The 26,795-nt window shown below is 35.5% G+C and overlaps 1 protein-coding gene across 11 annotated transcripts in view; it reads left to right on the top strand.

The window, feature by feature from the left end:
* Positions 1 to 2,413: 2,413 nt before the first annotated feature.
* Positions 2,414 to 26,795, top strand: part of LOC127801622 (putative threonine aspartase) — a 29,373-nt gene continuing 4,991 nt past the window's right edge. For 2 of the 11 annotated variants that reach the window (XM_052336894.1, XM_052336901.1), the window contains exons 1-8: positions 2,414 to 2,598; positions 3,779 to 3,829; positions 13,855 to 13,975; positions 14,094 to 14,178; positions 14,698 to 14,779; positions 14,934 to 15,063; positions 16,355 to 16,515; positions 18,686 to 18,849. In XM_052336894.1, coding sequence (XP_052192854.1) covers positions 2,455 to 2,598; positions 3,779 to 3,829; positions 13,855 to 13,975; positions 14,094 to 14,178; positions 14,698 to 14,779; positions 14,934 to 15,063; positions 16,355 to 16,515; positions 18,686 to 18,849 — 938 coding nt within the window. In that variant the 5' untranslated portion in view covers positions 2,414 to 2,454. The other 9 variants (XM_052336898.1, XM_052336895.1, XM_052336896.1 and 6 more) reach the window with 9 other exon arrangements.

The following is a 26,795-nucleotide window of genomic DNA, read 5'->3' as shown; positions in this document are numbered from 1 at the left end:
AAATTCAACTAATAAGATATATGTATCTTTTAAAAAGAATTTATTTATTTATATTTTTTATTTTATTTTATTATAATAAAAAATCAATTAAAATAAAAAAAAATTCCCCAAAAGCCAACTTTCGGGAAACATTGGTTCCCCGAAAGCTAGCTTTTGGGGAACAATTTGATAGTAAAAAAAAAAATTAAAATTAGTTATTTTATTTTATTAGATTACTTAAAAATATATATATTTAAAATTAGTTATTCAATCAACAAATTTAATAACATATATGTATCTTTTTAAAAATAATTTATTAAATAAATTCAACTAATTTATTTTTAAGAAGAATTAACTAATTTAATTTATTTAAAGATAGATGTATCTTTTTAAAAGAATTAACTAATTTATTTATTAAATAAATTCAACTAATAAGATATATGTATATTTTTAAGAAGAATTTATTTATTTATATTTTTTATTTTATTTTATTATAATAAAAAATTAATTAAAAAAAAAAAATTTCCCCAAAAGCCAACTTTTGGGGAACATTTTGATAGTAAAAAAAAATTAAAATTAGTTATTTTATTTTATTAAATTACTTAAAAATACATATATTTAAAATTAGTTATTCAATCAACTAATTTAATAAGATATATATCTTTAAAAATTAATTGAATTTATTTAAAGATATATGTATCTTTTTAAAAAAAATTAACTAATTTAATTTATTTAAAGATGAGTGTATCTTTTTAAAAGAATTAACTAATTTATTTATTAAATAAATCTAACTAATAAGATATATGTATCTTTTTAAAAAGAATTTATTTATTTGTATTTTTTATTTTATTTTATTATAATAAAAAAGTAATTAAAGTAAAAAAAACTTTCCTGAAAGCTTGCTTTCTAGGAACTTAGCGTGCCCCGACCTCCAGCTTTCGGGGAACCCAGCATTTCCCGAAAACTGGAGGTCGGGAAACGCTGAATTCCCCGAAAACTAGCTTTCAGGGGGCGTTCCTGACCCCCAACTTTCGGGGAACGTTGGGTTCCCCGAAAACTGGAGGTCGGGGTATGCTGGGTTTTTAGAAAGCTAACTCTCAGGGAAGTTTTTTTTTAATTATTTTTTATTATAATAAAATAAAATAAAAAAATATAAAAAATAAATTCTTTTTAAAAAAATTAACTAAAAAATACAAATAAATAAATTCTTTTTAAATGAATTTATTTAATAAATAAATTAATTAATTATTTTAAAAAGATGCATCCATCTTTAAATAAATTAAATTAGTTAATTTTTTTTAAAAATAAATTAGTTGAATTTATTTAATAAATTATTTTTGAAAAGATACATATATCTTTAAATAAATTAAATTAATTTTTAAGGATATATATCTTATTAAATTAGTTGATTGAATAACTAATTTTAAATATATGTATTTTTAAGTAATTTAATAAAATAAAATAACTAATTTTAATTTTTTTTTTGACTATCAAATTGTTCCCCGAAAGCTAGCATTCGGGAACCCAATGTTTCCCAAAAGTTGGCTTTTGGGGAATTTTTTTTATTTTAATTAATTTTTTATTATAATAAAATAAAATAAAAAATATAAATAAATAAATTCTTTTTAAAAAGATACATATATCTTATTAGTTGAATTTATTTAATAAATAAATTAGTTAATTCTTTTTAAAAATAAATTAGTTGAATTTATTTAATAAATTATTTTTAAAAAGATACATATATGTTTAAATAAATTCAACTAATTTTTAAAGATATATATCTTATTAAATTAGTTGATTGAAAAACTAATTTTAAGTATATGTATCTTTAAGTAATTTAATAAGATAAATTAACTAATTTTAAATTTTGTTGAGTATCAAAAATTTAACTCAAGATAATTTAAAATTTAAAATTAGTTAAAAAATTTATAATTAGTTAATTTATAATTATTTAAAATATAGATATTTAAAAATAATTTATTTTTTATATTTTTAATTTTATTTTATTATAATAAATTATCTGTGTGTGTGTTTGTATATATATATACATATTTGTGTGTATGCTCATTGGGATAGAGAGATAGAGAGATGGGTGTGAGAGAGAAAAAAATGAGTATAATGAGAGAAAAGAGAGATGGAGTGACTGTGCAGAGTAAAAAGGAAAGAAAGATGATATGGTAGGGTGACAGAAGGGTAAAATAGGATTTTTGAAAAATAATAAAAAAATTTAATAGAGAAAAGTTGCGAAGAGTAAAACCCTCGCTGTGAATAGAGTCTCTCTGACTTTTTTTTTTCTTAAAAATATATTCCATACCCCAACTAAAATGAAGAAACTGGCAAATACGGAAATGCCCTTACCAATGCCACTGCCACTGCCACTGCCACGCCAACCGACCATAATCAGGCATTTAAAAACCAGAGAACACTGGTTTCGGTCGTTCTAAAGCGTTCTACAGCACTACAGCAAAAGGTTTTATGGCGGAGGAAACAGGTGATCCAAACCCTAGGTTCTTCGTGGCGCTCCACGTCGGCGCTGGATTTCATGCGCCGTCCAACGAGAAGGCTCTCAGGTCCGCCATGAAACGTGCCTGCCTCGCTGCTGCTTCTGTTCTCCGCAAGGTATTTCCTTCTGATCTCCTCGTTGCTCTCGTTCTCGTCACCCGGAATGTTGAGGAAAGTAGAAAAGAAAGTGAAACATAAGTTCTACCACGGTGCAGTGCTCCGCTTTTGCGAATTAATCAGAAGAATAATTGTCAACGTGCACGCTTCTATTGTTCTGTTCTGTCTCTTGATGGAATTTTGTGTGTAAAATGTTAGATGCTAGTCGAGAACTGCGACAAATTTGAAGGTTATTTGAATCGTGTACTAGACTCTCTGTTTAAAAGGTGGAAGTACCAAACTGTTCTGTGATAATTAAAGATTTAGAGAATGCCTGCTCTCGAAGTGTCCAGTTCATGTTTGGAAGGGATTTGTCAGCTGCTACTATAGGAATGGATCTTTTCCACTCCGATGTATATAGGATTAAAAAAATTATATATATTAATTAAGGTATTAATTTCTTATAAAACAGGGTTGGTTGGTTAGTCGATGTTAGTTAATGTATGAGATGTGGCTGGTCAGTTATTAGGGTTTAAGTTTAAATTGATGGGAGTTATTCGATTGAATGAAACAAAATATGAATAAGAAATACCATTTTGATGTTTTTCTTCTTGCTTTTGACAAAAGAACTGTGTTTTTGCTTAAAGAAAAATAGCACTCAAAATATTGTTTTTCTGTTTTCTGAAAAATCGAAAATAAAAAAAACAAAAAGACAACAATTTCTAACATTTGCCAAGAGGCAGTGGAGTTCAGTTAACCCATTGATGTGATATTGTGATGTTTCTAAGGAATTTCGGGCACTTCTTTTGGACTCTTGAGAGTTGTATGTTGGTTGAAGATGCCAGTAGGAGAGTTGTATGTATCATATGGTGATTGTTGCGTTAAAGAAATTGCTGCACTTTGAAGATGCACTGTTTTCTGTAGAAAAGAGAGATGTGTTGCATGGTTTCATTTTTATTGTTAAGGAATTTCAAGTGAACCCTTGTAGGGTTTATGAATGAGTTCAACCTCCAGGTTTTGGATTCTATCCTCTTTAAAAAATTTTAATCGTGTTATAAAGTTTTATAGTTCAACCTCATTCTTTGTACCAAATGTTAATGACTTCATTATGTTACTTATCAAATAATTTTATTGATGTTCGTCAGTTTGCTTTATGATTTTGACATACAATATTTTAAGGGACATGTTTGCTATATTTTAGGGTCCTGGTGGGTGTGTAGATGCTGTTTCAGCTGCAATACAAGTGCTAGAGGTATGTTCCTTTCCTTTGTGTGTGTTTGTAAGTGAGATGGCACCTGGCATACAGTTTTTTTTTCTTTTTTAAACAGGCCCGAGGGTGGATAGGCAATCAGTGTTGTAGTTTAGGGTTTTTAAGTTTGATTTTTGGTTGAACGATGTCCTAAAGGGCTAAATAGTGCAGTGGATGATAGAAGCTTCGATCCTATATTTACTAGAAGGGTGTGCCACATTAGGCTTTTGAGATCTAAATATTTTACGTTTTTCTTTAATTTTGTTTATATGACAGAGATTGATTTTCATTTGTTGATACAACAGTTCATATATAGAATTAGACTAGAAGAAGAGAACAAAAAGAAAAAAGATGGAAGTTAAAAAACATAGCAGCACTAAAAGTTGAAAGGGAGACTGAAAAGAGGGAATATAGGGGCACTTGGTGGGTAGTTATGTAACTTAAGTCATTAATTTATGTCTCTCTGCAATTCATTTGGAAAGAATTTCTCAAGCAAATGTATTAGTCAATTTTTTTCTGAACCTTTTTTCTAAATAAAAAAAGTATTGCATGGATTAAAAAATAGCCCTTGTCAAATAGGTTGTTGTCTTGTTTGTGCACTAGAGTAGATGAGATTCACGGACCCGAATTACACAAGGATAATCAGTAAAATAATTTTCCTGGATGCCGCTCAGCAATTTCCATGTTGCCATACTTGCTTTCCATGCTAAGTAGTTTTGGTAAATGGGTTTTTTCAAAATTCAAACTCGTTTTCTCATTCTGGGAAAACTTTGTATCAAACAAACTTCTAATGTTAAAGCGATTTTGAAACACAGAAGTGAATGCATGTATTTTTTTTTTTTAAAGGTGACTTTTGTTATGAGAGTTTCTCATCACCCTTTACATACATCACAGACCCAGTCGTGACAAGTCAGCGTCATGATTGACAGGGAATCTATGCCACTCCACCTCCTCTAGCACTAGCTGATTCTGATTGCCTCTCTCATAATTGACACCATAAGCAAGTTCTCTATCTTTTCTAGAGTTACCCGGTGTTTGTCTTTTGACCAATTTCCCCCAATTCTTTAAAAAATCCCCTATCCTCTATTTTGAAGAGTTTGATAGCTTCTGTCTGTCAACTTTCTAGAGAAAGACCCACACAGCAACGACCAACACAGGGCTTAATCCCAGTAGGTTGGGAGAAAGGCCCATAACTCTGTAAATTTTTTTATTTTCCTTAGCACCCAAAAATAGGTATATTTCCTATCTTTGAATTCCAGGGAAGGGAAATCCTTCTACCCCTCTGTCAGAACTTGTGCCTAATCTTAGGTAGTTAGTTGGGTCTACAGCTGCCAGTGGGATATAATCTACTTTAGAAAAAGAGATACTGCAAGTGATGGGTTGCTGTTTATCAAAAGGTGCTATCTCAGAGGGAACTCTGTGCATCATTGTCATACTGCGCCATGAGCTCACTCTTGACAGCCAAGAAAGGCTCTAACCTGTCTAGCTGTCCTAATTTTCCTTTTTCATGGTGATTTGTCTGTTACCAGCACCTGGTGCTGCCTGGAAGTTCCTATAGTGAGGGGAGAGCTCTCCAGTCTCCTTTTGGTGAAATGAAATGCTTCATCTAGTCAACATCTGTACTTCATTATAAGAGGCTGTGGACAAATGTCAAATGAGCAGAAATCATTCTTGTATGAGTAAACCCAACTCTGGAGGAGCTTTCTTTCCAATGTCTGTATGCACTGTGCCTTCCTAAATTGAAGTTCTTTGCTTTTGTCAGGTTGGGTTTTCATTGTGCCGTAGAATGAACCTTTGTTTTATCTCCACAGCTAGCTAGGTTTAGAGATTTAGCCTTCAATGAGTTTAAAAATATAGATGTGGGCTTGTTAAACCCAACCCTCTTGTGAGCCTGAGGATGCCCTAATCTTCCCAAAGGAAAACCTAGTCCTCGTGAATTATGTTGGACGAGAAAAGAAGATTCAAATAAATTAAATGATAAAGAGAATTATCCTTGTAGATTATCTTGTTGTTATAGTATTGTATTTAAATTAGTTTAAGTTTGTTTTTATCTGTTTTATCTCCTAAAGTTTAGGAGATAGTCTTTCCTAGTTTTTAGGATTAGATTATTCCAATCCTTTCCTACTCTATAGGAAAGAGATAGAGTTGTATCCTATATATATTTCCTATCCCTCTCAGTTAATTAAATAATTAAGCATTCTGTTTTGCTCGTTTCATGGTATCAGAGCATCAGGCTTGATCAAAAACTGTGTAGTTATTTTTTTTTTCTCATCTCTCAAGATCATGGCTGATGTTCACCAAAACCCTACCCTAACGGAGGCATCCGCTACCAGCTCTCCAGGCCGTCTTCCTTAGGGGTGAGCAAAAGTTCGGTTAAACCGAACTAACCGAACCGAACTGATAAATTCAGGTCGATTCGGTTCGGTTTTTTAAAAAGAGCGGTTCGGTTCAGTTATTTTTTTTCTTAAAAATCGGTTGTTCGGTTCGGTTCGGTTATTTTAATAAAAGTAACCAAAAAATCGAACCGAAGTTGCAAATAACTTCCCTGTGCCCGTGAACCGAACCGATCGCCTCCCACCCCCCCGGCCCACACGCTGGCGCAGCACCCCACGTCTGTACTTCTCTTCGTCCTTCTCTCGCTCTATCTCTTTCTCGCCATTTTGTCCCCTTTTCTCTTGGAGTCTTCATAGATCTGGCCGCCGACTGCCTCATATCTTCATCACTTCTCTCTCCCTCCACCATCCATCGCCGTCGCCAATGGGGTGAATGGGGACGGGGATTGCTGCCTTAAAAACGTCGATGGTGTGGGATTCGATCTCGTGGGTGGAAGTGAAGAGGAGAAATTGTGCCTTTCACACCCGTGACGTAGCTTCCATAACTATATGGAAGACCTTTTGTCTGTTGCCGTGGAAGAATGCTGGAATATCTGCTAAGCAGGTTAGCAGAAGTCCAGGTATGTAGTCGACCACCTCATTTCCTCGCTCTGTAACATGTTGAAACCAAATTGATGCACAGATAAGCAAGAACATTAAATTAACGAAATCAATATTCTATACAGAATTTATATACATAATATTTGTGACTACATTTGGATCCTTTTTGAAATACAGCTTCTATTTCTATTGGGTTTAATGGTTAATTTGCTCATACTGTGACAGATTATTAATTTCTGGAGTTTTAAGTCTACTTGGATGATATAAGCTTGGCTTCTATTTTGTTGCTCCTTAAGTGTTCGATAAAATGCTTACAACAAACCGGGCCTAGAATTCTATGAAGCTGCAACTTGCAAGCTCATGACATTAAAATGCCTATATAAAGGCTGCTTCATCAAATAAAGAATTAGAGTTTCAGCAGCCCATTTTTTCTGCATATCACGTGTTCGGTAGAATTCCTCTTTAAGTAATTTTATTCTTTGCCCTTTGTTACAGCCCCACTAAATCTAACAATTTATTTAGAGATCATGCCATGTTAAAAATTCTAGACAACCTAACAATGTTAATTCCTGTGTACTTTCTTCTCTTTTTCTGTGGGAATTGTGTTTGATTCAATTATGAGAACAGAGGAAACAAGAAGTTTTTTGATCTTTCCATCCTCTCCTCTTAACATGATGGAAACTAAATGTTTTCAATGTTTGCCATCAATAACCCAAAATAAGTTAGGAGAATAGAAGCAATAATCAATCAATTGGATGGGGAAAACAAGTAGGCATTTGTGGGCATTGAACAAACTGTATTCAGTTCGGTTCGGTTAGTTCAAAGTTTAAATCGATTAATTCGGTTTCGGTTATTTCGGTTAGTGTGTCAAGTCGGTTCGGTTCGGTTATATCTATAAGGTCGGTTCGGTTCGGTTAGGTAAAATGGGGACGGTTCGGTTCGGTTATAATCGAATGCACACCCCTAGTCTTCCTTCATCTGGTTTGGTTTCCTCTTTTCCAAATCTACCAACTACTTCAATTGATAATCATCCTCTACAAATTACTCACCATAAATTGAATGGTAGTAATTTTAGAGAGTGGTTCCAATCTGTGCTACTAGTGATTAAAGAGAAAGGAAAATTCGGCTATTTAACCGGTGAAGTTCCTGCTCCTCCTGCTACAACCACTACCTATGGCACTTGGGAGGCCGAAAACTCAACCATAATGGCATGGTTAATCAATTCTACGGAACCTCAGATTGGGAGAACTTATCTATTCCACAAAACAGCCAAGGAGATTTGGGATTCGGTTCAGGAGATGTATTTCGACTTGGAGAATTCATCTCAAAACTTTGAAATAAAGTTAGCCATTAGAACAACCAAACAAGATAACTTAAGTGTTGCAGAATATTTTAATGTTTTGGTTGAGTTATGGCATGAAATAGATTTGTTTCAGACCATTAGTTGGGAATGTACTATTGATAGCTTCAAGTATAACAAGATGATTGAAAAGGATAGGATATTTGACTTTCTCTATGGGCTTGATACTGATTTGGATGAAGTAAGAGGTAGGATTTTGGGCACTAAACCCTTGCCATCTCTCAAGGAAGTGTTTGCTAAAGTAAGAAGAGAAGAAAGCCGGCGAAAGGTAATGCTCAACCAACTCAATAATCCAAATCTAACCTATCAGAATTCTGCTCTTGCAATTGTTAAACAGGGGGACAATTTTTCAAAAGGGGTAGGAAAGGAGAAGCAGTGGTGTGACCACTGTAACAGATCCTACCATACAAAAGACACTTGTTGGAAGATCCATGGCAAACCTGCCAATTGGAAGCCTAAAAACAAGAGAGAAAACACCCGCACAACATATGTAGCTGAAACAACTGGAGAAATTGGAAGCAAAACTGATCTGAATCTGACAGAAGAACAGATCCAGGTCCTTTACAGACTGATAAATCAAGGTATTACCCCTGCCAGTCCTTCTACTCCTCAACCCACTGCATCAACAGTCCAGAAAGGTACCTCTCATTTTTCTCTGATATCACAAAAACTTCCTAAGGATGTTTGGATAATAGACACGGGTGCATCTGATCATATGTCTAGTTCCAAAAGACATATGACTGAATACAAGCCGTGTGATACATTAATTGAGGTTGAAATGGCCGATGGAACAACCTCTCTTGCTCTATGATGTGGAACTATTCGTCTTTCGAAACTACAACTTAAATCAGTATTATATGTCCCTGGATTGAGTTACAATCTATTGTCAGTTAGCCAGCTCACTAATGACATGAACTGTAGAGTGATATTCTTCCCTTCCTACTGTTTATTTCAGGACCAAGCTTCGGGGATGATGATTGGCAATGCTGAAGCTAAGGATGGACTTTACTGGCTAACTGGAAACATTTCAGCTTCTTCGTCTTTGAATAAATCTGTTCTAACTGTTACAACCAATGCCAAAGCCATGTTATGGCATAAACGGTTGGGACATCCAAGTTTTCCTTATCTTAGATTATTGTATCCTCACATTTTTATCAATAAAGACCAAAGTTTTTCTTGTGAGCAATGCACTCTTGCAAAACAGTCCAAAACTCATCATTCTATTCACCCTTACAAGCCCTCAACACCATTTCATTTGATCCATAGTGATATTTGGGACCCTCTAAACACCCTAATATATCTAGTTCTAGATGGTTTATTACCTTCATTGATGATCATTCTAGGGCATGTTGGGTGTATCTTATGAAGGATAAATCTGAAGCTAGTTGCCTATTCAAACGTTTCCATAAATTTGTTTTGAATATGTTTCAAGCTCATATTCATATTTTGCGTACCGATAATGGTCGCGAATATTTTTCTCATGACTTGACTAATTATTTGAATGAACATGGTATTTTGCATCAAAGTTCTTGCCCCTACACACCAAAACAAAATGGTGTGGCTGAAAGAAAAAATAGACATCTATTAGAGGTGGCTCGGGCTATGATGTTTACCTCCCATGTTCCACATTCATATTGGGGAGAGGCTGTTCTTACAGCCACTTATTTGATAAATCGTCTTCCCTCTAAACCTCTACGATTTAGAACCCCTCTTGAGACTCTTTGTGACATCTACCCTCATGCACCATTTCTACAATCTCTTGATCCTAAAATTTTTGGATGTGTGGTGTATGTTCATAACTACAATGTATCCCGCACAAAATTAGATCCCAAAGCCCTCAAGTATGTTTTTGTTGGGTACTCTCCTTTTCAAAAGGGATACAAGTGTTATTGTCCTGTTTCTCGTCGATTCTATGTTTCTACCGATGTCACATTCTATGAGAACCTCTCTTATTATTCAAGAACAGCTCCTTTTTCCAACTTGCATGACCTTGTGCCTCTCTCTTTGCCTCTTCCTACTTCTCTACCAGCATCCTGTCAAGGGGGAGAAGTATCTATCTTTGACAATGTACTGGCAGCATCAACTCCTAAGCACAAAAATCAAAATCCCCCACTGTTTGTATATTCCAGGAGACCTAAGGAACTTCCACAGACTCAGCATGGTCAATCATCTACCCTTGAAGCTAGTCCAATGGAAGGTGACAGTTCTTTAGGGGATGCATCAGCAGAAGATAACAATGGAGGTAGGGAGGAGACTGAAAATAACAGTGAAGGCAGGGAGGAAATTGAAAACAGCACTGAAAACAACAGCACGGACATTCATGCTCCTCAAGGAGATGGTCTCGATTGGGCAGTTCCTATAGCTCTAAGAAAAGGGGTAAGGTCATGGGTTAAATATCCTATGTCAAACCATCTATCTTATGCAAAATTGTCTCCCAAATTCAGAGGTTTTATTGCCAGACTTGATAGTACAGAAATTCCAAAACATATCCAAGGAGCTTTGGATGATCCTAAGTGGAAAGATGCAGTTATGGAAGAAATGAAGGCCTTAATTGGGAATCATACTTGGGAGATGGTTGAGCTGCCCCCAGGTAAGAAAACAGTTGGATGTAAGTGGGTTTTTACTATCAAACACAATTTCGATGGGAGTATTGAAAGGTACAAGGCTCAATTGGTGGCCCAAGGGTTTACTCAAACCTATGGGATAGACTATGAGGAGACTTTTGCTCCTGTAGCTAAACTCAACTCTATTCGGGTACTTCTTTCTATAGTTTAATCTTGATTGGCCCTTGTTACAATTTGATATTAAAAATGCATTCCTCAATGGGGATCTAGATGAGGAGATCTACATGAGAATTCCACCTAGTTTTGAAAATGAGGTGAACAATGAAAGGTTTGTAGACTCAAGAAATCTTTATATGGGTTAAAACAGTCTCCTAGAGCTTGGTTCCAAAAATTCAGCATGTCTTTAATCCGGCTAGGATATGAACAAGGGAAATCTGAGCATACTTTGTTTATTAAATCCACTAAAGAAGGAAGGAAGTCTATATTAATCGTCTATGTTGATGATATAATTGTGACAGGGGATGATATGCAAGGAATTGAGGAATTAAAGAAACAACTGAGGGCTGAATTTGAGGTTAAAGACCTAGGGTATATGCGATACTTCCTAGGAATGGAGGTGGAAAGGAGTAAAGCAGGCCTGTTTATCTCTCAAAGGAAATATATTTTGAATTTACTCAAAGATACCGGGATGATGGCATGCAAACCAGCTGGAACACCATTAGATAAAGGCTAGAAATATGAGGAGAAGGATGATGATATCCCAGTGGAAAAAGAAAGGTATCAAAGGCTAGTAGGAAGATTAATCTATTTATCTCTTATTAGGCCAGACATAGCCTATGTAGTAAGTTTAATTAGTCAGTATATGCATTCTCCTACAAAGAGACATATGAATGCTGTTTTTCATGTGTTAAGATACCTTAAAGGGACACCTGGGAAATGGTTGATGTTTAAAAGGACCAATGACCGAGGAATTGAAGATTTTTTTGATGTAGATTGGGCAGGTTCTTTAGAGGACAGCAGGTCCACAACCGGCTATTGCACTAAAGTGTGGGGAAATGTAGTAACATGGAGGAGTAAAAAGCAATCTATGGTGGCTCGCAGCAGTGCCGAGGCCGAATTTCGGGCCATAGCCCAAGGAATTTGTGAGGTTATTTGGTTAGAAAGGCTAATGGAAGACCTAAGGATACCCTTGACTCAACCTACAAGGGTATACAGTGATAGTAAATCTGCAATTAGTATTGTAAGAAATCCAATCCAACATGATCACATGAAGCATGTAAGGATAGACATGAATTTTATAAAACGAGAAATTGATGAAGGAGGAATAATTCTATCCTATATTCCAACTGCTGATCAATTAGCAGATGTGCTCACAAAAGTCATGGTTAAACCAAGATTTGAATCCTTGATTAGCAAGCTGGGAATGACCTGCATCTATTCCTCAGTTTAAGGGGGAGTGTTGGACGAGAAAAGAAGATTCAAATAAATTAAATGATAAAGAGAATTATCCTTGTAGATTATCTTGTTGTTATATTATTGTATTTAAATTAGTTTAAGTTTGTTTTTATCTGTTTTATCTCCTAAAGTTTAGGAGATAGTCTTTCCTAGTTTTTAGGATTAGATTATTCCAATCCTTTCCTACTCTATAGGAAAGAGATAGAGTTGTATCCTATATATATTTCCTATCCCTCTCAGTTAATTAAATAATTAAGCATTCTGTTTTGCTCGTTTCAAATTATAATTCTCCAAACAAACTTCAGGCTCCTAGACAAACTGATTGTTGAGCTCAGAAGTGTTTGCTCCATGTCCTGTCCTGAAATGGGTCCTCGGTATCACCATCTCTCATGTTAACTGTTCATGTGCTCCACATGTCATCATCTCCATGTCTCACAGAGTCACCAATGTGTGAGCTTCTTCCATCTGTGCAGCAGAATGCCCAAGACTCTGAACAATAACTCCCTTAGTTCACAGTCCATTGGCCTGAAATTCTGGTCGGAGACTAAGTGTCACAACCCAACCCAAGATTCAATGCTTGAGGAAATTGTTTTTTTTTTCTTTTAATTTATTTTATCATCCATTTTATTGATTTTCCCTTAGCCTTGGGCTGTGACGTGACCAGTGAAGAGGGTCCTATTTGTTCAAAGTTAGTTTTATTTATAAAATTCGTGAATAACATCTGTTGCTCTGAATTACATATGCATACACATATTCAAATAACATATATGTTATACAGACATATCTATATACGTATGACATGATTATTTTAATTTTGCACATTTACTATTATAAAATATCACATTAGTCCTTTTAAAATCCAAAACTAAAAATAACTTGTTACAGCAGTCTCCTTTTTATTCTTTCCAACACACCAATAGGAAATGTGGCTAAAGTTGATACTATTGGGTCTATATAAAAGAGAAATGAAAGAGGTTTCTTTCAAAGTCATGTGCAACAAGACCCAAAAATAATTTCATTTGGCATAAGTGAAATACAGAGATATATATTTATATATTCTTATATTTTTGTTTTTCTAAGATTTTGTTCATAAGAAACAATACCAAGCAACACAGATGTAGTTACAGTTGGAGAGCAAAGGAAATCATGAGAGGAGTGAAAGAAGATGAAACCAAAAGTAATATAATAAAATAATAAACAAAAATAGGCATAGCTTATTTATGCAGAAGGGGTTCACTGGTTCCAACTAGGAACTAGGCAATTATACTGGCACATCCAAAATTAAGGAGTAATCAGAGAAGCACACATTCAATATATATATATATATGGTGGGCTGCCTAGGCTTGTTGGAGTGATTCAAAGTATGAGGACAGTGCAATATGGCCTTGGACCAGGGGCACGCTTGCACTTTGATGGTGTTGTGTTTGGTTTGGTTATGGGCTCTGGAAATTTTCACTTATCTATCAATTGCAAAATTGCCACTCATGGAGTTGAATTTTTCTTTGTTTTGTTTCTTCTCTTATTTTGGAATATTTTGGTCTTTGATAAGAAATAGTGATAGACAGTGTGATTGGCAAGGTAGAATCTATGTATGTACCCAACATCACCTAGTGGGATTAAGGCTTGGTGTTTGTTGCTGCTGCTGCTTCTGTTTCTTCTCTTATTTCTCTATGCCTACTTTATATTTTATACTTGATCAAGCTTTTATATTTAAAGGATGATCCAAGCACAAATGCTGGGCGTGGATCAAATTTGACTGAAGATGGTCATGTGGAATCTGATGCCAGTATCATGGATGGTGATTCTGGAGCATTCGGGGCTGTTGGAGCAGTGCCAGGTATTCCCAAATTGTAGTTGATGGTTATATGCTCCAATTTCTTTAGTTCCATGGTTATTATCATGGAACTTCTATTTCACTTATGCTTTTTATATTTTTGTGAAGTTAATATTAGCAGGTGTCATTAATGGTATCCAAATTGCTGCTTTGTTAGCCAAAGAACAAATGTTGGGGTTGTCACTACTGGGTCGGATACCTCCCATGTATGGTTAACATCTTCTTGTTTGTCTTTTAATCATTTTATAAAACAGCCTCTTTCAGTTAGTACCATGACAATTTGTTAATATCTCTCGTGTTTTAGTTACCAGTTCTTCTGTATAAGATGCATAAGTTAGATCTTTGGATGCATCATTAGGAATCATGCAAAATTGTTCTAGAGCCAGACATTTGTGTTTGGGGCTGCTTTGTTAAAGAAGCTAGTTGCCATACTTTATCAATATGGATAAGCGTTCCTTCACAATTTTAGTGCTTATGGAAACAAAATCTAGTGAAACCACAAAGGATCAAGTTTTGGTTTGCATTAGACACGGTCCCTTGGGGAGTTCCCTAGTTTCTTTTTTGTTCCAAAAAATAAAAATCAAGTTTGATATAAGTTATTTTAGCAGTTCATGATTTCAAGCAATGTCCATGGTAAGGGGTTGCTGCATCTCTCTTTGGCATGCCATTTGGTATTTTCCCTAAAATTGTTTTGTAATCTCATGATACATTCCCATGTTGCATAGGTTCTTGGTTGGTGAAGGTGCACGTTCTTGGGCAAAGTCGAAGGGCCTTTCTTTGCCAGCAAGTATAAAAGAGGCTGATGAAGTAAGGCCTCCTAATTTTCTGTTTTTTGTCTCTAATGTTGATTCTACTGTTTTTCAATGTCTTTTTCTTGAATATGTTGGTTTTTAATGGTTTCAATAGTATTTTCAGTTGCTCTAGATTTAGTTATTTACCCTTGTGCATATTTTAAAAACAGTGGCTGGTTACAGAGAGGGCGAAAAGACAGTGGGAAAGATACAAAGCAATGCTTGATGATGCAAGAGCATCAACTGCAGAAATTGACATACAATTTTCTTCTAGCCTACAAAAGAATGCTGCTGTATTAGGTAATCCAGCTGGTTTAGATTTTAGATGGAACAATTCTCTTAACTTTCAAAGCCGACAATACATTATCAGTACATATTTCCTATAAATTTATGTGGTCCAGGAAATGAAATTAGTGACCACTTGTTGATTAGGTCAGTTTTTGGAGGTAGGAAGTACTGATCTAGAATGACTTGACTATGGTTGCTATCCACCTCTGGAAATAACTCGACTACTTATTTCCTAGACAACAAAATAGGATAGAAAAATTAAGTTTTTTCACTTCATTTTCTGGTCTTATATTTTCTTTGAACTAATGCAAGATCCCCTAACACAGATCAGCACAGATCAGCACACAAGTATTTCATTCAACCATTAAATGACAAGGATTTTCTTTTTGATAAATTATTTAAAAAATGAATTATTTCACCAACACCTCTCTTGTCACAGTTAATAGGAGACAAGAATCATAGTAGGTGAAAGTTGCAGTTTTGGCATTAGCCTCATTTTCATTCACTTCTTGAGGAGTTCCAAAAAGAAATCTGAAATACACCTTCAATGTCCCAATTTTGCTTTCTGTAAAATAAATGACATTATCCAACAAAGGCAATTAATTTTCCTAAGATGACCAAGCAAGATAAGGAATGTAATTTCTTTCACTTCATTTTCTGTTGTTACATTTTCCCTGAACAAATCTGAGATCCAATGCAGCGTAAGGGTTGGTCATGTGTGTCATTTCATTGACCTATCAAACAATAAGGATCATTCATTCAAAAGGAAGTTGCCACTTCATGAAATGAGTTATTTCACTAGTGCTATAAAATTTTCTTGATGGAATGAGTAGTGAAAAGCATATCACATTAGGTGCAAGTGCAACATGCACTTTGCAGTCCCCAACTTTATTTCCACTACATGCTTGAGTAAGTCTTGTAATTAGGTTTAAAATAAATCTTCAATTTCTAGACTAAGCATGTCCATTCTTAAGTGGAAATCAATTTGCACCGAAAAAAAAAAAAATCTGTGCAATTCTGTATCCTGCTATCCTCTAGTTCAATATATTATTGCTGCTTCTCCAAACTCATTTGCCAAATACTTAATATTTTATTGGGTACTTTCTTCATGGGCATTAATGGTTTCACATCATTGAATATGTATTGGCTTTAATCTTTTACAATTATTATTTTTTTCTCCATTTCCACAGTTTGTGGTGCCTAATTGGTCATGCTTGATATATAAATTTCTACTACTTTTATTGGTGCGGCTTCTCTATTGAAGTTTTTATATTAATTTGATTGGTATTTATGCTATTTGAAGCTCAACCACAGAATTATTCAACAGAAAATGGGGTTCCTGATCAATCTGCTGGATCAAGTGCACCAGAAGATGACTGTGTTATGGATACTGTTGGGGTTATTTGTGTTGACACTGAAGGACATATAGCGTCTGGTGCCTCAAGTGGTGGCATTGCACTGAAGGTTGTAGTCTGCATTGTTTTTGTGACAATTTTCTTTTCTTTTTTTTTTTGCTGATGACAATTTCTTGCTATATGTCCTACATCTTCCTATATTATTTGGCGCAAATTGCTTAGATTGTATCATTATTTTTTTAATTGAATCATTATTGTTGCTACAGTTCACTGGCACATGTATATGAATCAAATTGAAATTTTCTGAGTAATTGACAGATGGCTATTGCAGTTGTGGGTTACTAAAGCACATTGAGAGCTTGCTGTTGGTCTCTGCATGGGATTAGTGGTTAACCAGTTCATTTGTTAAGGTCGACCTCCTCTGCATTTCTTTTGACTCAAATAGGAAGCTAAAAAGAAAAAGAGAAAAAATCTACCATGTTAGAAAAAGAGCAAAAAAGGAAAACTTCTAAAATATTGGGAAAAAGTAAAATAGAATTTCCTACTAAGTTAGGTTGGTTCTTGTATTAGAGCCTGCACTAGTTATTGAGGCAATAGTATAATTCTGGTTGCTATAAGATTTTTGGATATGAGGTGGTTACCATAATTAAGGAAAGGGTAAATTGATCACCTCCCCCCCCCCCCCCCCCCCCGGGTCTCTAAACTGGGCTATTTGACTTAGACACTCTTGAACATTAAATCTGGCCCAATTAGTCCCTAAACTGTCCAAAAATTAGCCACGACACCCCCTCTGTTAGTAACGACATTAAATAAATTAATTTTACACCCCCTAAACTTTGTGTCTTTGGCCTAGACACCCCCAACTTTCCTGAATAGGCCAAGACTGATTTGGCAAAAAATAAAAGTTCACAGGGTGTGTAGGCCAAAGGCCCAAAGATTAGGGAGTTTACGGTCAATTTACTTAACGTTGTTAGTAATGGTAACGTTGTTAGTAATGGAAGGAGAGTTGTGGCTAATTTTGAAAAGTTTAGAGACTAATTGGGCCAATTTTAAAGTTCAGGGGTTGTTCGTGTTAAATAATCAAAGTTCAAGGGTGTTTGGTTAATTTACCCTTAAAGAAATACTGAGATTTTTTACTGACTGGAGCGATTCATGAGGTTCTTATTATCAGTTCATATCACTTGCACCCTTGAGGGTAATATATAGAAATGAGTTTATACATCATAAGGTTAAAATGGCTTATACTTAAAAATAATGTGTGATATAAACATGATTAAGACAGTTTGCTCATGTGACAAGACAACTGATAGATTCTCCTAGGTGTGTGTGTGTGGGGGGGGGGGGGGGTAGGGTAGAGGAGACTAGGTGGAACATAAGAATTTTTCAACAAAAGAGGTGTAGGAAGACTAAGAAAAACTTGGTGGGAAACTCTTAGGCATGATGTGCATTATAATGGCCTTCTAGAATATGGGACCGTAAATAGGGATGATTAGTGAGATAAAATCCATTTAGCTGGCCCCACTTAGTGGGAAGGCTTTGTATTGAAGTGAAACACTGCAAAAGAATTATTTACTTCTGAAATGGAGTTTTATGTGTGATTATGGCTTATGATTGTTGTTGTAAGTTGGAGATTTTATGCTCTTTCTATCATGACACATTCATTGTTTCTGTTTCCGCTGATACTTTTTATATGTGCATCAATCTTTGTTTTCCTCCCAAATAATGATTTGCATTGTGAGGGATGGATATACCGAGCTGTTTAAACAATCCTATTATTTTCACTGTGTACCCACAAGTCACTGATTTCTACTCCCTTGATCTCTTCCCAAAAGTATCTTCTTTAGTTTTGTTTTCTTTAATTATTTTTCATTCTAATTCATGTCAGACACCCTGTAGCTTTTCTTCTACATTTACAATAGAAAAGATGCTTGGTGAATTGATACAATACGTGGGCCACAAGCTATATATGATCAATTGTGTGTGTATGTGTTTTTTTTTATGTTACAGGACCTAGATGTTATTTTCTATAATTCAGCACCAATGTCTTTCTTGTGCCAGCCTATATTGAAAAATTATGATCTTGATTTAAACAATACTTCTTTCGGTAATATTTCCTTGTCACTTTAACACCAGTGAAATCATTTGATGATGCCTATTTAGATTTGATGACCATGCTGATCATGATTCGTGATTGGAAGTTCAAACATCCTGATGAATCATTGCTGTTTCAGATTAATATTCAGTTAGAGTTTGAAACTCTCTTGAAAATTATTTAACAGGTAAGCGGACGTGTGGGTTTAGCAGCCATGTATGGCTCAGGTTGCTGGGCATCTTCAAAAGGTCCATTTGGTGCTCCATTTATAATTGGATGCTGTGTTAGTGGTGCTGGAGAGTATTTAATGAAAGGTTTTGCTGCCAGGGAATGCTGTGTATCATCATCGCTGTATGTCCTGATTGTTCAATACTGTTTTTGCTTTGTTTTAGGAAATACAACTGACAGAATAGAATAAGGTATCCCCAATGCTTGAGGCTTCTCGCTTTGCAAGAGTTGGGGGAAGGCTGTTATTGTACTCAGCCTTGCTTGTTTTGCAAGTTAGCTGTTTCCACAAAGGCTTCTCTATCTCATGACATGCCAATCACAAAGGACGACCGTAACCAAGGCTTGCCCTCAGCTAATAGAATAGATGACTAAATAAAATTATCTCTTGGAAACATCCAAAAGTATCAACAAACTAATGGTTTTCTGGTTTAGAGCAACAGTTAAAGCAAGCATTTGTTGAGATGTTCTCTCTCTTTTCTTCAATTTCCTAGAATTTTGTACTCTTTGGAGCAGTGCCAGCTCAAGGCATAGGACATTAAGGCCTATGCGTAGGGCCCCCAAAAAAGAGGGGCCCCAAAATCTGATCACTAATTATTTAAAATTTACTTTTTTTATTTTTTGAGATGCAAAATCACTAATTCTATTTCATGATGGTTTTTTGTTTGAATTCATACTCTGTTTATATTGTTGTTTCATTTGGACGAGAAGGCCCTCAACTTCTCGAGTCCATGGATCATTTTCTAATGTTAGGCAATGAATAATGAGGTGTCATTTAGACAAGGATACTCCCCAACTCCCCAAATCTATGAATCATTTTCCAATGTTAGGCAATACATAGTGAGGTGTCATTTTTAGACAAGGAGGCCTCCCTATTCTTCAAGTCCACGGATCATTTTTCAATGTTAGGTAATGAATAGTGAAGTATAAACCAATTATGCAATAGAAGAAAAGCAAGAAGTGGTGTTATTTTAGAATGACAGTTTGATAAAATAATTCTTTGGATGGAAAAATTTCATTTGGGATTCCGTACTAATTTGGGCATTAAAGAAAAAAGCAAAAGTAAATCGATGACTTTTTAATTTGCAAGACTTGGCTGTGGACTTTCCACATTTTTTGGTTATTCAACTCTTACATTTCCAGACGTTTTGCTCTTGTTTATATTGTCAATTGAAAAAGATTTACTTTCTAAATTTGAATACAAAAATTTAATTAGTGATTTTGCATCTCAAAAAGTAAAGAAAGTAAATTTTAAATAATTTTTAATATTTATTTATATTATTAAAGGGCCACCAAAATAATTCTTGGCTAGGGCCACAAATATTCTTAAGCAAGCCCTGCCTTGGAGGAGATTGAAGTGGGAGCTATATGAAGAAAAATAAAGAAACTGAAAACAAGGAACTGAAGCTGAAATTTGCTGAAAATGATTCTTGATCTTAGAAACAAAAGAGCAGTTGAATATTTATAGATTGCAAACTCAATTGATTTTGTTAGAGATACAACTATCCTTGACATTTGTACAAAGACAAGTGGACAAGTCCTTACTAAAAAACTTAACTAACTATAATTATACTTAACAGAACTACAACTAATATTCCTTCGTATAGGACAAATAGAACTACTTCTCCCAACCCCCCCCCCCCCCCCCTCAAATTAGACTATGGAACTTATGCAGATTTGCAAGTCTTTTGTTGATTGCACTAAAGTATTATTCTTGAATCATCCTTCTTAGAAGTCAGCTGTAGTTTATCTTGAACAACACAGTTAGGAGAGTGTTAGGCAAAGTCTATTACATAAAAAGAGAAACCTGTCTCTAGGCTGATCTTTGGTGAGAATATCGGCTGTTTGATATTGCATGGGAATATATCTGATCTCTACCTCACCATTTTCAATTTTCTCTCTAACAAAATGAACATCAAATTCAATGGATTTGGTGCATAAGTGAAAGACAGGATTTTCAATAATTTTTTTATCTGTCATATTGTCACACTAGATGATAGGAATCTTAGAAAATGTATAGCCTAGTTCAGCAAATAGAGACTTTAGCCACAAAACTTAAGTAACTCCTTGTGCTAGAGCTCTATAATTGACTTACCCAACTGACCTTGCAACCACTAATTGTTTCTTAAAACTCCGAACTAAGAGATTAATACCAAGATAGACACACAATCCACTTGTGGGTTTTCTTGTTACTCTACATCTAGCATGGTCTACATCTGTATAAACCTCATTAGATAGATCAAAGGAAGGAGTTAACAATAAACCTAATCTAATAGTCCCCTTTTAAGTATCTAAGCAACCTTTTTCAGGCCAACTGATGTTGCTGTTTAGGAGAAGATAAAAACTGATTGAGTTTATTCACGACAAAAGCAATGTCAAATTGGGTGTAAGTCAAATATTGTAGGGGGGCAATAATAATTCTATATAGAAAAGGATTTGAAAACACTTCACCATCACTAGTCAGAGGAGTTCCTTGGTTAACTAGGCTAGAACATGGCTTGCAGTCTTGTATACTGCCTTTTTCAACAAATCAATAGTATATTTGGACTGAGTAAGATAGAGACCTTTGCTATCCCTGAATGTTTCAAAACTTAGAAAATAATTCACAAAACCAAGAGTTTTGAGAGCAAAATGAGTGGCCAAATCATGAATAAAGGATTGAAGATCCTTAGGATCTAAACCAGTAATAAGAATATCATCAAAATACACAAGAATGAACAATACAAAGTGAATAGACTTCTTAATGAAAAGAGAAACATTAGAAACTACTCTTACGAAGCCCCAATCTTGCAAAGTTGTCCTAAGCTTTGTGTTCCAAGCACAAGGGACTTGTTTAAGACGATATAGAGACTTTTTTAGTTAACAAACATAGAAAGGAAACTCTGAGCTAACAAAACCTTCAGGTTGGGACATGTAGACTTTTTTAGTCAAATCTCCATTGAGAACGTCATTGTTCACATCAACCTGTTGAATATCTCAACCAAAAGTCACAACTAATGAAAGGAGAACACATATAATAGGTGCCTTAACCCCTAGATTGAACGTTTCAACATAGTCTATACTAGGCTTTTGATGAAAATCTTTGGCCACTAACCGAGCTTTAAATTTTAGAATTGACCCATTTGGGTTATACTTAACATGAAACACCTACTTATAGCCAACCAAATTATATCAAGAGAAAGGGTGAGCGCCCATTTACCATTATGTTCCGAGGCATTAAACTCTTCTTGCATAGCCTTAACCCTCCTAGGATCCAAGATAGCATCACTAACTGAGCTAGGTTTTATAATACTCGCTAGAGCATAGGGTGAAAAGGCTAGAAGTTGCTCAGATTTGGAATGAGTGATCATAGGATGAACAGAAGGAAGAGGATGCTATTGAGGTTGCTTAGGTTGTGACCTAGATAATGTAGGTAATGAAGGAGAACTCTATTGTAATACCCTAAGAGCCCAGAAAATGATAGTATATATCAAGGATAAGTAAGGAAGGAAACAATACCAGCTGGATACTTTTTGGGCTAAAGGTGGATAAAGAACTCTCGAGTTAAGCGTGCTTGAGTTAGGGTAGCTCTAGGATGGGTGACCCTTGAGAAGTTCGCGTAAGCCCATTAGGATAAGTTGATTCGGTCATTCTTATCGCTCGATGAGAGATGTTACAGGTGGTATCAGAGTCGACTCTTTGTAAAGGCGGTCTGATGAGGGTGGGGAGTGTTGTCGGGGCTCGAGGGCCTGTACAAGGAGCGGTTTTTGGCAGGCTTCTAGGATGACAGCCTCCAAAGGTAAGAAGATCTGTGACCAGTTGTAAGGTCGCATGACGAGAACGTCATGTGCTCAAGGGGGGGGGGGGGGGAGAATGTAATACCCCAGACGCCCAGAAAAGGATAGTATATATCGAGAATAAGTAAGAAAGGAAACAACACCAGTTGGATACCTTTCGGGCTGAAGGTGGATAAAGAACTCCCGGGTTAAGCGTGTTCGAGCTAGGGTAGCTCTAGGATGAGTGATCTCTGGGAAGTTCGCGTAGGCCCATCAAGGTAAGTTGATCTGGTTCTTCCTACTGCTCGATACGGGATGTTACATCTATGGTTGCATAGTAGGTATCCAGATTAAAGGAGTAGGAGATTGTACTATATGAGGATTAGAAGAAGAAAAGGAATGAAGAAATGGACTGGGAAGACTGTAGGAAAAAGAAGAAACATACTCTGAATTTGAGAAGCATCTACCCCTAAATTTTGAGTCATATGGGCATGAGCTAATAGTGTAAGACCCATTTGAGCTATATGCTTATCCTTTCTCTCAGCAACTTCATTTTGCTGATGAGTGCGGGGACAAGTCAAACAAGATTGAATGCCATGACATTTAAGATATGGCAAGGCGGCTTGAAATTCCCCTCCATTATCGGATTGTAGAGCCTTTATTTTAGAGTGATATCGTAATTCAACAAATTTGTGAAGGGCAATGAAAATAGAAAGAGTATCAGACTTTAGTTTCAATGGATATAGCCATGTATACCTAGTATATAAGCGTCTAGAAAGATGATATGGTATCTATAGCCTTCAATAGATACATTAGGAGTTGGACCCTAGAGATTTGAATAAACAAATTCTAATGATTTCTTGGCTGTAATTTCACAATTAGAAAAAGGAAGCTGATGCAGTTTGCCAAGTTTGCGTGATTCACAAAAAAGGAAGAGAAGAATTGGAACAAGGAATATGAATTTTATTCAAGACAAGTAGTACAGAAAAAAAAGGATGTCCCAATTGGGCATGCCACTGATCACACAATTTTATTTGTTACTTTGTTTTTATTTAGAGACATGTCATGACAAGATAGGGACCGCAAAACTGACATTTTAGACTTGGTAGATTTACAACATTCAGACAAATGAGACAAAGAAGCTGAAGCAAAAATAGAATTGGGTGCAGGTATCAATTGATAAAGACCATCTTTAAGCAGCCCTCAAAGTAGTACAATTCCTTTGTCCTTGTTCTTACTTAATTAAACAGAAACCAGAATGAAATTCAGCTATCACATTATTGTCTTTTGCAAGCTGAGAAACACTTATAAGGTTTTTAGTCATGTGGGGAACATGAAAAACATTAGGTAAAGAAGCAATAGAAACAGGTTTATTTTGAGTATAAAGTTGACTAAAACCAACATTTGAAATGGATAGTTTCTTACCATTGCCAACTGTAAGGCCTTGATGAGGAGAGTGAAGAGTAAGGTTTTGAAGATTGGAGGTAATGTGGTTTGTTGCTCCAGAGTTAACAAACCAAGATGAATCAGTACAAATTGCTAAAGAAGTAAATTGATTATCCAAAGAATTGTTATAGTGAGAACCTTGAATAGAACCAGTCTCACTTAGAAATACTTCAGTAGGATCACTAGAAGCTACAAGATAAGCTTTTGAATCAGATTGAGATAATCCTTCTCTACCGGAATTTTGACTAGGAAAACACTGAAAATTTCTATCAAATCTATGGTAACATTTGTCAGCAAAAATGACCTAGTCTCCCACACAATTGACAATATATTTTTCTAGTGTTACATCTGCCTTGACCTCTACCTCCTTTGTTAGAAAAACCTTCTCTACTGTTAATTGAACCACTGCCGTTCTTTGACCAGTGAGATGCAACATTTGAATTCATTGAAGTTATTCCTTCAAAATTTAGGGCTGAAGATGAAGAAGAATTCTTAACAGATAACCTTTGTTCATGCATCAATAGTAAGTACTGAACCTTCTCTAAGTTAATATCATCCATTTGATAGGTAACTAGATTAACAACAGTTTCATAATCATTGTCTTGTCCACTCAAAATAGTCAATAAAAGATCCTTATCCCTAATTGGTTCACCAATTGCTGCAAGAGCATGTCTTATTGTTTTAATCTTCAAGATATAGTCATTCACAGATAGAGAACCTTTCTTGATAGATCTTAATTGTTGTTTTAATTGAAAAGATTTGGCAATAGTTTGTTGAGGATATAAGTTCTCAAGAACATAGCATAGCTCTTACTAGCCCACTTGTCTTTTCCTCTAGTTATATTTTTCTGTTAGTTTGTTGTTTCTGTAGAGTAGCTATATAAAGCTACTGAAGACTGTTTGTAGGACATGTTTTTGAATGATAATTGAACTCAGCCATTTCCTTCTCATCAATTCTCTTCCAATTTCCCTTTGAATTATCTCCTGATCCCTCTGATTTCTCTGTAATCCTCCCCCAATTCTTGTTGTATTTCCCTCCCTTTCAGTTGATTTCCCCTCGATTTATTCCAATTTCCTATCAAAACCCTAGACAAGCCTTAGGTACATGACAATTTGGTATTAGAGTAGTCAATCATCGGCTGTGATTTCAATCGATTCTAGGCTATGAACTTTGGCAATTCTTATCTGAAATGTGAAGGCGAAGCAGACTAGCAAATTTCTGACCGTTGATTCCGTTGTGCTCACACCCAAAGCAGTTACTTAGCCTTTAGTTTCTTTTGCTCGTGCAATTCTGACTATTCCGGGTGATATACCGTCGAATTCTGACTGCAACTTCTAGCAGCAAATTCGGAATGGGTGAGCGTCTCTCATATTGAATTTCAAAGGAAAAGCAGGAGGATTGGCTCTCAGCTAAGAGTGTTGGTAATTTTGTTTAGAACTGAAGACGAGTAGGCCAAGTGGTTCCAATTGTAATTCCAATGAACTCCTTAACTGCGACAGTTCTCAACAATTTCTCTATGATCAATTTCCTGTTGATTCCTCAATTTCGACTTTCCTAGTGGCGAAATTCAGAGAACAATTTGGTCGAATTCTTAAATCCACTGTGTTATGTTTTTCACCGAGTATTGCCTAGGAGTACTTGAAGAAATTAGAAGAATTAAAGGATAATCCAAGGGGTAGAAATAAACTAAGTTAGATAGAGTCTAACTTATGTTGTATGTATGAGGGGTATATTAGACTTTGAGTAGTGTAGTTTAAACCTTGTATTATCCGCCCTAGTTGTCTATAAATAAGAGGCATAGGGGGGGGGGGGGGGGGTCACAATTGATCATTTATGTTGTTCTATGCGAGTGAGTGTTGTAAAGTGAGAGAAAAAGCTAGATTTCAATATAGTCCTTGTAATCTCATAAATCAATTGTACTCGTGAGAGGGTTCTTGTACTGATTCTTAAAAGATTTTTAGTGGATTTGCTCTCGAGACTGAGGTTGGATGTAGGATCACAATTGTGATTTGAATAAGGATAAAAACATTGTGTTCATCGTGTGGTTTGCATATTCTTACTCTATCTTTCATTTTTGTTCTTATTAATTTTGTGTTGTAGAATGAACCATGTGTGTGTGGCTGTGTATTGGCAAGATTGAGTATTTCCAGTGTTCCTAATTCAACACACGACAAAGCACCCGTCCTCAGCTATTGCATGAGTTCAACAAATTGCAAGTATCCATAGCGATCGGCTTGGAATTTTGGATTGCCAAACCACAGTAGTGACGAGACAGATCGACAATAGATTGAGGAACTGATCGAGTTGTAGTAGGCGTTCCTAGAAGTAGGTGTTGAATTGATTGAACAACTAAGTCAATCAATTACAAGTGGCGCAAGCTTTAGGTGGAGCAAACTGAATTTAGGCAAATTCAGTTTCATTGATTCCGGCGGAGGTGGTCTCTCGGCTATCTGACCTCGAGGCAATCGATTATCCACTAGGATCTAGGCGGATTTAGTTCTTGAGGTGGATTAAGCTTTTAAAGACCTAGGCAACTATTGGAAGCCACTCATTCTTAGGCGATGTATCCTAGCTACTCGGTCAGCGATTCCACCAACGATTTGAATTCTGATGGCAGATGACATCGAGATGAAGCAAATGGAATCTCAATGGCAGCAAGTGTTAGCAACGATGACAAAGAAGCAGATCCGTATTGGATTTGTACAATCATCGATGGATAAGAAGTTGGACAGTGCTTTCGGTCCATTGCAAGAGGAGAACAATCACATGTGTGAAATTTGGGATGAATTCAAAAGTTGGATGATGGACCAATACATAATAATGTTTTCTAGATAGAATCAGGTTAGACTACCTGCTTGTTTGCTTTTCAGA

This window comes from Diospyros lotus, chromosome 5, assembly GCF_014633365.1.
Source record: "Diospyros lotus cultivar Yz01 chromosome 5, ASM1463336v1, whole genome shotgun sequence".
Classification (NCBI taxonomy): Eukaryota; Viridiplantae; Streptophyta; class Magnoliopsida; order Ericales; family Ebenaceae; genus Diospyros; species Diospyros lotus.
This window is presented reverse-complemented; position numbering and strand designations above follow the sequence as displayed.